General features: G+C 36.4%; 1 protein-coding gene across 1 annotated transcript in view; it reads right to left on the reverse strand.

The window, feature by feature from the left end:
* The window catches only part of LOC145254807 (fatty acid-binding protein homolog 9-like), a 214,784-nt gene extending 200,149 nt beyond the window's left edge, over window positions 1-14,635 (reverse strand). The window contains exon 1 of the mRNA XM_080113617.1: window positions 13,992-14,635. Coding sequence (XP_079969743.1) covers window positions 13,992-14,067 — 76 coding nt within the window. The 5' untranslated portion in view covers window positions 14,068-14,635. The remainder of the gene's footprint in view (window positions 1-13,991) is intronic.
* Between the last annotated feature and the right edge of the window lie 365 nt (window positions 14,636-15,000).

Raw genomic sequence — 15,000 nt, forward strand, 5'->3', positions numbered from 1 at the left:
AACCGCCTCCATGGGACGATGTCTTGTTGTCAATAATGTGGGCGGATAGTACGAAATTATATATATATATATGGAAAGTGGTAAAAAAACCGAAAAAAAGTGCTCAATACTACTGTAGAACAAGTTACATATGTTTCCACTGCCGGAATCGAATTAACGATCCGGTAATTTCGTTAGACCTAACAGAAATTTGTACGGTCTGACGAAATTTTCGGATTATTATTTCGATTCTTGTAGTGGAAACATGTGTAACTAAGCAGATAAAAAACGGTAATAATATGTGTATGTACACACACACATATATATACACACACATATATACGCATATACATACACATATACATATATACGTATATATATATATATATATATATATATATATACATATATACGTATATATATACATATGCATATATACGTTACATATATACGTGTAATATTTCCCGTGAAACATTGATTATGCAAGAAGTTGTCTAAAGACAATAAATTAACCGAATTTTCATTCCATACATGTCAACGTATATACACTTTCCCTTTTCACACAATCAAGGCTGAGTAAATTCTTGGGCCACATGCCAAAATTCCATATACAATATATAAAACATCAGTACCAGCATTAGACATCAAATAGAAACTTTAAACTTTAAATATATGATTAACACTATATATACAGGGTGTCCACAAAGTCTGGCTACATTATGTAGTCAGACTTTGTGGAAGCATCTTGTAGATAATGTAGCCAGAATTTGTTGGCACCCTGTATATATATATATATATATATATATATATATATATATATATACACGCGCGCGTGTGCATGTGGGTGTATATATATATATATATATATATATATATATATATATATTATCTTTAAAATATAATTATGCACTGACACGTGTTTCGTCGTCTACGACTCATCAGAGTGGCTGAATCTAACGAGACTCGAAATCGGGACCCCATGATAAGAAGCCTAAACCTCTACCACGCGGCTGCCTCGCCTGACTACTAAATGTATCGCATTTTTATGTAGATGTTTTTATTTGTTTTTGTTAGCAGATTGGTCAATGGGAAAGTTATTCCCAACAAGCATTTAGGTAAACATGCACTTTCGTATCAATACTTGAATTCATTCAAGAAAGTATCGCTAACAAAAACAAATAAAAAACACACACACACACACACACACAAAGTCTGCCTACATAATCTACAGGATGCTTCCACAAATTCTGGCTACATAATGTAGCCAGACTTTGTGGACACCCTGTATATATATATATATATATATATATATATATATATATATATATATATATATATATATATATATATATATATATATATATATAATTCAACCCCGGTAGTGTTTGAATTATATGGTTAAGTGTTAGTTTTAGAACTGATTTAAAGCTTCACCGTTCACTGATTTTTCGATTAATTTTCAAACACTCATTACACCTTATAGATCACCTTCTCAGCTATATTATGAACTTTTGTTTTCAATTTTCGTTCAGTAAAACAAAAGTTATGATGAACTTTCTGGTGTTCGAAATCGAAAAAATATGTAAGGAGGTGAGCGACGCTTTTTATGACTGGTTTCCATAGGAATAAGGTCGCTTCAGTGATTATTGTTGCTACTAACTCATTGCTGTCTCGAAAAGAGAAGAAATAAGTTAAACAGAGAGAACGAAAACATGAAAGGGAGATAATTGGAGGGATTTTGTTGAAAGCAGACGAGTGCCGTACATTGTTATTACATATATGTTTATGGGTGTAAAAAAAGTAAGACTGACATTAAACAAAGAGCAAGAGAATTTTTTGGAAGCCTGGAAAAATCATGGGTTACAATAGAAAAATGCGAGCATGAAAAGTAATATGGTTAAGCTTAAACATGGAAAAGTAAAGGACTAGTTGTTAAAACTGGAAAAGAAAAGGATGGATATTCTAGTAAAAAATGTAATACATTTTAACTTAAAATATTGCAGTATTCAGATGTTTTTTAAAATTCAATTTATAACATTATATAATCAAGGAAACAAACGATCATACTGCAATAAACTTGAAGGATAAAACTGACCGTTTCTACGTGACCAATAGAGAAATTAGAAAAGAACTGGTAAGTGTAAACGACTTCGTGGAAAAAACAAAACGTAACCGGAAAAATACATAACCCAGAAAGGCTGATCATTGTAGAAGAAACAGCGTTAAAATGGATGGTAAAGAGAGCTGCGAGACGACGTAAAACAAACAAACAAACAAACAAACAAACAAATAAACAAACTAAAAAAAAGGTAAAAATAGAAAAAGAAATAGCTTCATGGACGATTCATAAGAATGACAAGAGAAGAGACTCACGAAAACAACTAGACACAGCTACGAAATCAAACCCACTAGACAGAGACATGTAATCACTATTGACAGCTGCACAGAACAACGCGATTAGAACGAGCGATATCAAAGCTAAAATAAACAAAACACAAGGAAACGGCAAATGTAAACTCTGTGGAAAAAGAGACGAGATGGTAAATCAAATGTTCAATAAATGCAGCAAATTGCCTTAAAAAGGATACAGAAACAGATACAACGGCGTGGGAAAGGCAGTCCACAAAGGACTACACAAACGCCTGTTGTGTATACATGCAAATGGTACATACACAAATCAGGGACAAAATCTTCTGGAACATAACTGGTCTGGCTGTCTGAAGATATTGGCTTCCTGACCTAAACTGCACAAAACATTGATGTTATTGGTTTTTTACTTTACCTTTGCAAAACTCAATCATGTTCTGCAAAGTTAAAAACAAAAACTCAACAATTTTCCTCGTTGTCATTCAGGTTCCAGGAAATACCAAATGTTTTTACTAATGAACAATCACCGTAATGCCGCGTGTGAGAACTCCATGTGAATAGGAAATAATAATAATAATAATAATAATAATAATAATAATAATAATAATAATAATAATAATAATAACTCATACAACTCATCCAAGCAGGAAGACCGGATGTCGTAATAATTAACGAGAAAGAAAAGTTCTGTCAAATCGTAGACTTTGCTGTTCCAGCTGACCACAAGACAAATATCAAAGAAAAGGAGAAACGGGACAAATACACAAAGTTAGCCAGAGAGCTGAAAGGGATATGGATGATCAAGAAAATCAAAATAATACCTATAATAGTAGGAGCACTAGGAACAATCCCGAAAAGCCGTTGAAAAAAGAATGGTAGAAATTTGATTCAAAGGAATGACTGGAAAGATTCAGCGAGTTACAATAATGGAAACAGCTGAAATATTAGATTGGTGCACAAATAATGTTTTTTTGACGTTCAACTATTTATAAAAAAAATTATTTTTGCACAAGCCTTATTAAGGAAAATCCTTGAATGCGGCGACTCAAACACATGCGCCACATGAGGGGGCCCAGAAAAATCGCTACAGAGACAAAACATGAAGAAGCGTTACGTGGAACCAAGAACATTAAAGTTTCATATCTATAAGTTCACTATCCTCCTCCATTCCTTCCCATTGCATCATCACCGCCCCCCAAAGAGTAATACTAAATGGCTGAGAAGGGTCAAGGAGGATGGAAAGACCAAGGAAAAAGAACTGACCAGACCTCCGCTGGACAAGTGCAAAGAGAACTGGGACCTTGGAGAGGCTTAGTGCCACTCAATTACCAGCAAAGACCAATAGCCGCTGCCAATGAGAAATCAATGTCAAGCATCTGTTGCGATAATGCAAATTTATTTGCAAATGTTATCGAAAGAGGTGGAGAGTACTGGAAACCTGGGTAGACTTGTTGTCACTCAACTTCCGGAGAACACCACTGGTTTCCAATCAGATCTTTGGTGACTTGTGTGAAAGCTCCATGTGAGCCAATAATAATAATTGTAGACGCATACAGAATCAAAGGCAAGACTCAGGCTATACAACAGACGGTAATGCTGGAAACAACTGAAATCTTAAGGAAAATCATCGAATGCGGAAACTAATCCATATGAGCTACAAACGCTAACCGGCAATATGGAACACTGCAACAGAAGTAAAAACAAAAAGATAGATGGCCACCACTTGTAAGCTAGAAAACTGAAACCGCAAATTGTAACTTAAATACACCCCTCCTCCCGCCAAAAGAATGTAGCGTCCGCATCAACTGGCACCACACGAAAAAACCAAGAAGGCTTAAGGAGAATGGAAAAACTGTGGAGAAAAAGCATTAAACAGACATATATATATATATATATATATATATATATATATATATATATATACGCGTGTATGTGGGTATATATATATATATATATATATATATGTATATATATACGCGTGTATGTGGGTATATATATATATATATATATATATATATATATATATATATATATATATATATATATATATATATATATAAGGCAAAAGTGGCGTGCACATTTTTGTATGTCTGCGAAAGGCTTTTTTTGGGGGGTGGGGGTTCCCGAGAGGGTTACTATTTGTTAGAACTTTTTATATTCTCCCTAGATTATAATATCTACGATTTGCAAACAGACGTCGTCTCTACATTTATTTTGATGGACTTTTATAAACTTACCTCTATTCTGTCCTTTCGCGTGTTTGTTTGTCTTTTTCATATAAATAAAGCGAAACTAATCGAAGCGAAGAAGGACGCCTGGGTTTCCCGCCAGGAACGTTTTGAAAGCAATTAGCTTTGATCAATGTGGGGAAAAACCTTCATATCAAACAATTGCTATTCATTCGAGAGTTCCCCCTTTTTGAGGGAGCTGGTTTTCCCCAAAATTGTGGGGAAATAAATACGGCGAGAAGCTTGACTGGCCTTAAGCCAGACGTTCATTTCTGCCTCTGCGTGAACTCATTTCTGCAAGTCAACTTTTTAATCGTTAAATTTAAACGCTTTTCACTTCCTGTCGCATCTTATCGTAACCGTAAGATCTCAGCTTTTCTTTCGCTTTCTTTTCTGCTTTTGCGTCACGGGTTCGAGCCTGCCTGTCCACTAACACTTTTTTTTTCCAAACACCCCGTGCAATGCTGGGCACCCCTGCTAGTCCATGAATAAGAGCGAAGAGGACTGGGCCATTGAGGAGGCTTATTGTCACTCAATTCCAGTGAAGATCAATGATCGTTACCAGCGAGAATTCTATGGAAAGCGGCCATTGCGGTAACGTAAATTCATTTCTTGTCAGTGAGTAATGTTTGATGATGACCTATGTAAGAACTCTTAATGAGTACAAAAATAATTAATTAATTAATTAATGAGTTATACCAACGAAAGCTAACTACAGATTAGTTGAAATAGAATAAAATAAAGAGAGACTAAAAGACCTGAATTTGGCAGAAACCCTATAAACCTACCCCCACAAAAACACACCCACCTACACAGAAGCAGGCTCGACTGATACCACACAAAACGATCGTGGATAATCTAAAGACCACGTAGGAATAGCACCAACCAGACCTCCAGTAGAAGATTCAGAGAGTACTAGATGCTATTATATTGCCACTTAAACTCCAAAGAAAATCATTGCCATTTATACGTTAATGGTAAACGTCCGTTGCAGTAGCAACAAATGATTATCGTAATAATTATCAAAAGTAACGTAGAATTTTGGATATCTGTAGAGACGTGTTGTCACTTAGATTCCTGGGAAACCACTGGTTATTTCCAGTCAACGATTACTGTGTGAAAACTCCTTGATAATAAGTGAGTTATTAGGGACACCTTGTTTTACTCAGGTTCCAGGGAAAACTATTGGTTGTTATAGGAGAGAAATCCATGTCCCATAATAATAATAGTATTAAAAAACAACAGCTTTTATTCGACCCAAACAAGGCAATATTATCACTGGAGCCTAAAGAACTACTGCGATAGGGACCAGATTTGTAAGTGAGCAACTTTGGTGGAGAGTTGAACAGCAATGTTTGTTCAAATTACCTTTAAATTTTTGCGTATTGGTACTGTCGAGCAAATATGAAACAGGAAGAGAATTACAAACGTGAAATCTGGAGAGATTCACTATCACTCACACTCCATGGACACCCACTGAAGGACACCTAACCAGAGAAATTAAATCACTAATAAAAGTCGTACAATAACGTGATTCGAACCAACCATATCAAAACAAAGTTCGACATGATACAAGCAAAACAACAAAAGCAGACTCCGTGAATAAAGAGACGAAACGATAAACCACATAATAATTGAAACAACAAACTAACCTAAAAAGAATAAACATGATCAATTGAAGAAGACAGTGCACTGCAAGCAACTGCATCTTGAACACCGAGACAAGTGATACAAGCACAGACTGGTAGTAGCACTTAAGGACGTAAATCACAAAATCCAATGTGGCATGGACGTACAAACAGATAAACCCATCCAAGGAAGAAGACCAGATGTTGTAATTGTTAACAAGAGGGGAAAGTCCTGCCAGATTGTAGACTTCGTCGCTCCAGCAAACCACATGATGAAAATCAAGAATACGGAGAAGCGAAGGAAATATATGAAGCTGTCTAGAGAACTGAAAAGAATACAAAATATGAAGAAAGCAAAGATAACACAAAAAATAGTAGGAGCACTAGGAACTACTCCCGAAAATTTTTGAAAACAGAATCGGGGAGATTAGAATCAGCGGGATGACTGAGAAGATACAATGGATAACAATAATAAAAATGCTTGAAATATTAAGGAGAATCCTTAACTGCAAATACTAATACACCTGAGCTAAAAACGATAACTGGCCATCCAGAAACTGTATCAGAAGCAAGAGGAAAGGATAGAAAAACATCACATCAATGCAAGAAAACTAAAACAGGATAGTTGTAAGGTAACAACACCCCCTCCCCAATAAAATCGTAGTGTCGGCATCAACAGGTACCAACCGGAATAGTAGGGAAGGGTCAAAGCGGATGGAAAGACCAAGGAGAGAAAGCACTAATAGGACCTCCACTGGATAGGTGCGAATAGGACTAGGACTCTGATGAGACTTATTGCCATCCAAATTCCAGTGAAGGTCAATAGTCGTTGCCACTCAGAAATCAATGGTAAACGTTTGTTGCTATAGAGCAAATTCATTTGTACAAGTTATCGAAAGAGGTGTAGTACTGAGTATCTGGAGAGACTTGCTGTCACCCAACGTCCAGAGAACACCACAGATTATGGTCAGTGAGCAATCTCTAACGATGACCTGTGTGAAAACTCCTATTAATAATAATAAAAGTTTAAAAAAAAACACACACACACAAAAAAAACCCGCAAAAGTCTTACATATTAAGACGAACCCAAAAGATTCATCATGGATATGACCTTAAACTATATCCGATGGTGAGAACCCAGCTTGCGGCCTTTGGGGAGCGTGAAGCCAGCCTTTAATTGCCATTGCTCCCAGATCCAATCTGACCAGGAGTGGTCTGTTAGGGTCCCCACTATGAGTTAAATAGAAACCGACATGAAAAAAATATATTCTATTAAAAAAAATTGTTCTTCAAAATCGCTGGATTCAGCATTAAATAACCTGAAAAGTGTTGGTTGATATGCCGTAAAACAAAAACAAAAAGCCAACCAACCAACCAACCAACCAACCAACCAACCAACCAACCAACCGACCAACCAACCAACCGACCGACCGACCAACCAACCAACCAACCAACCAACCAACCAACCAACCAACCAACCGACCGACCAACCAACCAACCAACCAACCAACCGACCAACCGACCGACCAACCAACCAAAAGATCTGAAACTACATAAGTTAAGTCTGAGTATATGTACGTCAAAACCTAGAATTTGAAACCCCACAAATCAGTGACCCCCCCCATCACATCGGTAGGTACCGAGAAACAATGCCAACAAGAAGGGATAGCACTGGCGAAACAGGAAAAATAAGGACTGAAATCGTAAGAAAACTTACTTTCACTTCCAAAATAAAAGGTCGGAGACAAATTACCGATAACGAATGGTGCTAGAATATCTGTAGAGATTTGCTGTTACCCAGATTCCAGGGGAATCGATCAATTTTTAATAGGGAATAACGCGGGAATTAATCCACAAGAGTTACAAACGCTAACTGGCAATCTAGAAACTGCAACAGAAGTTAAAAAAAAGAGAAGAAAACCACACGTACCCCCCCAAAAAAAACCCCACAGAAATCGCAAAATTGTAAGTTGACCACACCCTCCTCCCAATTGTAATGTAATCTACTGGCACTACAACAAATTGTTGAGAAGAGTCAAAGAAGATGGAAAGACAAAAAAAAAAAGAGAAAGCACCAAGTAGACCTCCACTAGATGAGTTCAAAGAGGACTGGGACATTAGAGAGGTTTGTTACCACCCAACTTGCCTCCCCAAGAGGGCGGAGTAAGACACAAGGTCGGTTTTTAATATGGAGAAAATCCAGCTCCCCCCAAAATGGCACTCTTGATAGGAACAAAATAAACATTGCCTCAATCTAGAAGGATTTCTACTCCACTGACCGAGGTCAGAAAAGATGAAGTACAGTATCAGAACAGATACTACTCTTTGCTCCTAGCCAAAAAGCCAAGGAAAAAACATTTTAATCGCAAGGGGCTGTTGCGATAACGCAAATTAATTTGTAAAAATTATAAAAAGAGATAAGACATACTGGAAATCTGGGGAGACTTGTTGTCACCCAAACTCCATAAAATACTACTGGTTGTTGTTAGAGAGTAACCTCTCATGATAACTTCTGTGAGTATAAATAATAATAATAATAATAATAAAATTGTCACTTTAAAGAGTCTTTTTTCCACCAAAATACCAGAGATCACCAATAATCGTTGCCAAGAGAAATCAATGGTAAGCGACCGTTGCGATCAAGTAAAATCACTTGCAATAGCTATCAAGATAGCTAACTAGATAGATAGATAAATAGAAATCTGGTGAGACTTATTTTCACTCAGGTTCCAGGAAACATCGCCGGACATTGTCGGATACTGATGATGTCCTCTGTGAGAACTAGTGAGTAAAATAATAATAATAATAATAATAATAATAATAATAATGGAAAATTGAAATCAGAAGGATGGCTGAAAAGATACAACAGATAACAATGAAAGCGACTGAAATATTAAGAAAAACTCTTGAATGTAGACGCTAATAAACATGAACCATACGTGATAGCCGGACATATAGAAACTGCTACAGATGCAAAATACAAAAAAACAAAAAAAAAAAAACAAAAAAAAACACCACACGTAATCATGAAACTGAAATTGTAAAATTGTAAGTCAATCGCCCTCGCCTTCCTTTTTTTTTCTTTTTGTGTCGCACTAAATACATCCTAAACTGGATGAGTGCAAAGAAGACTGGCCTTGGGGAGATTTATTACCACCGAAATTTCAGTGAAGAACAATTGTCGCCGCCAACGAGGAATCAATGATAAGCGGCTAATGCGATAACGCAAATTCTTTCGCAAAGGTTATCGAAAGATATGGAGAGTACTGGAAGTCTGCTGAGACTTGTTGTCACTCAGACTCCAGAGAACACTGCAAGTTGTCATCAAAGAAGAATCTTTAATTACGGCTTGTATGACTACTCCTAGTGAATACATAATAATAATAATAATAATAATAATAATAATAATAATGGAACCAAGAACACTGAAACCTATAAGTTTTCTAACCCAACCCTAACCCCATGCCCCCATTGTCACATCACTGCCCCCCCTCCCCAAAAGGAGCGAGACCAATTAACCAAGTAGAGTCAAGAAGGAAGGAAAGACCAATGAACTGACCAGACCTCAGTCGAATAAGTGCGAAGAGAACTGTGACCTTGGGGAGGCTTATTGCCACTCAAATTCCACTCAAATTCCAGCAAAGACCAATAGCCGCTGCCAATGAGAAATCAATGGCAAGCAGTTGTTGCGATAATGCACATTTATTTGCAAATGTTATCGAAAGAGGTGGAGAGTACTGGAAACCTGGGAAGACTTGTTGTCACTCAGATTTCAGGGAACACCACAGCCTGTTTTCAGGGAAAGATCTCTGGAGACCTGTGTGAAAGCTCCTTGTGAGCCAATAATAATAATAATAATAATAATAATAATAATAATAATAATAATAATAATAATAATAATAATAATATACGAAGCTGGTCAGAGCACTGAACGGAATATGGAACATGAAAACGTCAATATAATGCCAATAATCGTAGGCGCACTACGAGCAACCCGAAAAAGAAAAAAAAAATGGGCTAAAAAAACTGGAAGCAAAGGGAAAACTGAAAACATAGAACAAACGATTATGGTAAAAGAACAGTCGAAATAGTAAGAAAAATGCATGAATTCAGAAACTAACCCACATAAACTAACGAACGCTAACTAGCTACTGCTAAGATGAAATAGAAAAAAATACAAGAACATATATGAACCAACGGAACTGAAACTACCGGAAATCTATAAAGTGAGCCAAGTACATCATAGGAAGGAGTACTGTTGCCACATTTGGACAGGAGCTGTTCGCAGCATCTTATCCTGCCCTGACAGAGTTCAAAATAAACTTTGTAGCCTAGTAGAGGATGCCTTTTTCTCTTCCTTGCAACATCTTTCCCACAGAAAAGACGTTGCGAGCCTGTCTCTGCCTTATCGTTATTTTCATGGCAAGTGCTCGTTTAGGCTCTAATCTATGATTCCCCCATTGCCAAACCTTCGCGAAAAACACTCGTCTAATTGAAACGACTATCAATAATTTCCCCCCACTCTTTACCTGTGCCTAAACCTAAAATTTGGATTCCATAAATAAAGTTTCTTTCTTAGAACTGCACGCCTGTGGAACTCCCTTCCATTTCCCTGTTTTCCGTCTAACTACAATATGATCGTCTTCAAATCTAACGTTAACAAGTTCTTAAAGAGTCGTTCCCTTAAGTAATCAAAGTTAGCAATTTTCCACTAATAACGATTATTACGACATTGTCCAATTGACTACCGTACACTCATTAACGCTTATCCTCGAGTGGTCCCGAGCCTTCATAAGTGGCGACTGCTTTGTAAAAAAAACAAAAAAACTACTCACTCAAAAAAAAAAAAAAGGAAGAAAAAGAAAAAAAAAGAAAAAAAAAAATGAAATGTACACACATTCTGGTACGATAACAAATAATCATTGCAGATCAAAGAGGACGGAAATGCCGAGAAAGGAGAGCATCAACCATGCTTCTTTTTATTTATTTATTTATTTTTTTTTAAATAGGAGTCACCACTTATCAAAGCTCGGAGGCCACTCGAGGACAAGGGTTATAGAGCATACAATAGTCAATGGGATAATATTGTAATCGTTAGTCCTGGGAGTTTGCTAAAGTGGATTACTTAAGGGGGCGGTTACTTAAAGTGTGCAAAAAGTCTTGGGAACTTTTGGCGGCTTATTTCCATTCACATTCCAGACAAGATCAATGGTCATTGCCAGCAATAAATGAATGGTAAACGACTGTTACTATGACACAAAATTATTTACATCAGTTACCGAAGAAGGCGAAGTGTGTTGGAAACTGGGGAGACTTGTAACTCAGACTCTAGGAAACAATATTTGTTATTGCCAGTGATTATGATTTACGCGAACCAAGTTGCAGAGAAAGCCAATGACCGGCATGAGGAAGAAACTAAAGGTAAACGAGAATGTAAAGAGATTTGCAATGATTACCAAAAGACGCAAGAGAATTCTAAAATCATTTTGCCAATCAGACTCAAAGAAAAAAACACCTGTTGTTGATAGTGAGCGATCACTGAAATTGCCCTTGTGTGAACTCGAAGAATGATATTTATTTTTAAAAGATAATAACGATTTCGCCATCCCAACAGTTCATAGAGTGAACACCAAGGAAGCATATCTACGGAACTTGCCAGAGAACTGAACTGAAATGTGAAACGTGAAGAAAAAACATTATAATACAAATAATCATAAGAGCACTAGGGACAGTTCTGAAAACACCGAAATTAAAATAACTAGGACAACTTGAATTAAAGGGGTAGGTTAATACTATGCCACGTACGGCAATGATAAAAAACAGCTGAAATTTTACGGAAAATCTTTGCGCGCAGAAACCTACTAATATAACCAGTAAATCCGAATCTGCCACAAACAATTTTGAATGAAAAAGAACCAAACATATCGAAAGTGCATCACACGAAGTAACGGGGTGTGTGTGAAAAGTGAGAAAAAATCCATTAAACATCTCCCCCTCCTTAATTTAACTTGAATTTCCTTCTTACTACTCGCTTCCCAAACTGTACTGATATGCAGAAGTTCAAATACAGCATAAATCAACATCTTGTTAATCATTCTTAGGCATGGTCGTAATTAGCAGCCCCTTTCGTTCAAGTGGCAATATGCCTTGTTTTCGGTGAAAGTGAGTAAAAAAGAAAAAAATATGTGATGACACCTGTCTTGACTGACAACCAACAAAACTGTGATGAAAGGTCAAGGAGGATAAAAAGACCGAGGAGAGAGAACACCGACCAGACCGCAATTGGAATGGTTGGAAGGGTACTGGAACTTTGTGGAGAATTTGTGCCATTCAAAATCCCCGAGAAGACCAACGGTGATTGTTGGCGAGAAATCAGCTGTAGCGATAATGGAAAGCGATTTGAAGTAGCTGCGAACAGAGGTGGAGACTGTTAGAAACTTGGGAAACTTGTTGTTACTCAGATTTCAGGGGACACCAACGGTTATTGTAAACAAGCATTCGCTGATCCTGACTTGTGATAAAAAACTCCTAGTGAGTGTAATAATAATAATGATAATAATAATAATAATAATGATAATAATAATAATAATAATAATAATGATAATAATAATAGCGACTCTCATAAAAAATGAAAATTGCAGAAACACTAAAGGCAACAGTTGCTACCACAGAAAATAACAATAGGATGTTTAGGAGTACGGAAAGTCTGAGGAGGGTTAATATCACCCCGGCATCGAGTGAAAGAGAATAGAGACGCACCGCAACGCCGAAAATTCTTCCACAGAAATTTATCCATCATTATCAACAAAAACACAACGGTAAACGGCAGGTGCGAGAAAGCAAAATTATCAAAAGCAGTGATAATCGAAAGAAACATAGCATTCTGCAAAAATTGGGTAGACTTGTTGCCACTTAAACTCTAGGCAATACTACCTGTTTTTACTAGTGAACGATCACTGATCAGACCGCTTGCGTGAGTAAGACATGATTCCGTGCGTGTATGAATTCTATGCGACCGATTTGGGAGAGTTTTAGAATCGTTGACATGACACAAAATGACCACAAAAAATAAATATGCAACAAATAACTGTTACCAAATGCAAGGTAAATTACCTTTCTAAATACGTGAATAAGCTTTTTTTTTTGTTTTTTGTTTTACTTATTTAAAAGCACAAGTAGTGTCAAGTCTGTTGAATTAAAACGAAAAAATGGTTGTTTAATTATAGCCCTTTAGAGCCTCAATAATCGCTCCAAAATTCATCAAATTGCCAGTAGAATATTACGTTTTCGCACGATTGGCGACATTTATTGGATGAGTTTCTATCAGTATTTTGTTTAAGTTTTGAGTTTTGAGCGAGTATCGAAGGTTCAAATAACTGCAACGAAACCATCATATTTTTTTCGATCTATCTCAACAGACTTGACACTACTTTTATGTTTAAGTAAATACATGCTTTAAATAAGTTAAACCACTAAAACTTATTCGGATAGTTGGAAGATTATCTCATCTTGCCTTTGGTAACATTTATTTGTTGAATATTTTTATGCCAAACTTTTTTGTTTTATAAAAAGGACCATTTTCATAGGACCCCCCCTTTTTTTTTTTGCAATCTTTCTTTTTAACAATGCGCCAAATTTACAGTAAATTATTTTAAGAGTTTTAAACTTTCTTGGGAGGTACCAAAATAACGAAAAGGAGCACAATTTCGCCAATTCTTAAACCATCAAGATTAAGAGATGCAGAATCTTTAAATAATCGAATTGAATGATGAGCAGTTCGATCACTTACCTATTGCCGAAATAAGGTTGTCAAAACCGTCTTTGGTTTGTTCTTGCCATTTACCGACAAAAGCGTTTAGGGACATTTTGGGAGTTTTTGGTCAAATCCTTTGTTTTTTAATTAAAATATTTTTTTAATATTAATATATTTTTTTGTTTTGTTTTGTTTATGTTGTCCGATGTCTTGGTAGGAAAAAAAAAAAGATGTTCTACTTGGTTATAAAATGCCGGCGAGCTTCGGTGCGATGCGTGCTCCTGTGTAGAAAGCCCGAAGAAAAGGAAAGAGAGAGATAGAGTTAGATAGATACGGGTTCGCTCATGAAAAATGTTATGCAGTCGAAGTCTAAGCCGTTTCGTATTTGTACGTGTTTGGCTAGAGAAGGGAGGCGGGGAAAGTGGAAGGGTGTTGCTTGCTGAGAGAAAGAGAGAGCAAGACAGAAAGAGAGAGAGAAAGAGTGAGAGAGAGAGAGAGGGGGGGAAGGGAGGAGAAAAAAGTTTGTGTATGTTAAAGTAGGGATATTAACACAATCAAATCTACAGAAAGAAGGTGTGAGTGTGTTTGAGTAAGTGCGCACTCGAGCGCGCGTGTGTGAGATGTTTAATAGAAGTTAACAAGGCAAGGTGCTTCTAGTTAGGTTAGGAGGGTTATTATGTGACTGGCAGAAAGAGACACAGTGAGAGGGTTATCTTTATATATATATATATATATATATATATATATATATATATATATATATATATATATATATATATATATATATATATATATATATATATATATAAAGAGAGAAAGAGAGAGGATTTGTATGTGTTTACGAACACGTGTGTCTGAGATAGATAGTTAGATAGATAGATAGATAGAGAGAGAGAGAGCGAGAGAGAAATAGAGAGAGAGAGAGAGAGCGAGAGCGAGAGAGAGAGAGAGAGAGAGAGAGAGAGAGAGAGAGAGAAAGAAGAAGGCACAGAAATAAATAAAGAGGATAAGTGTGCGTGTGTTTTTGAGAAAGAGACAAAAATAG

This window comes from Euprymna scolopes, chromosome 30 (genome assembly GCF_053919585.1).
Source record: "Euprymna scolopes isolate OS-2025 chromosome 30, ASM5391958v1, whole genome shotgun sequence".
Lineage (NCBI taxonomy): Eukaryota > Metazoa > Mollusca > Cephalopoda > Sepiida > Sepiolidae > Euprymna > Euprymna scolopes.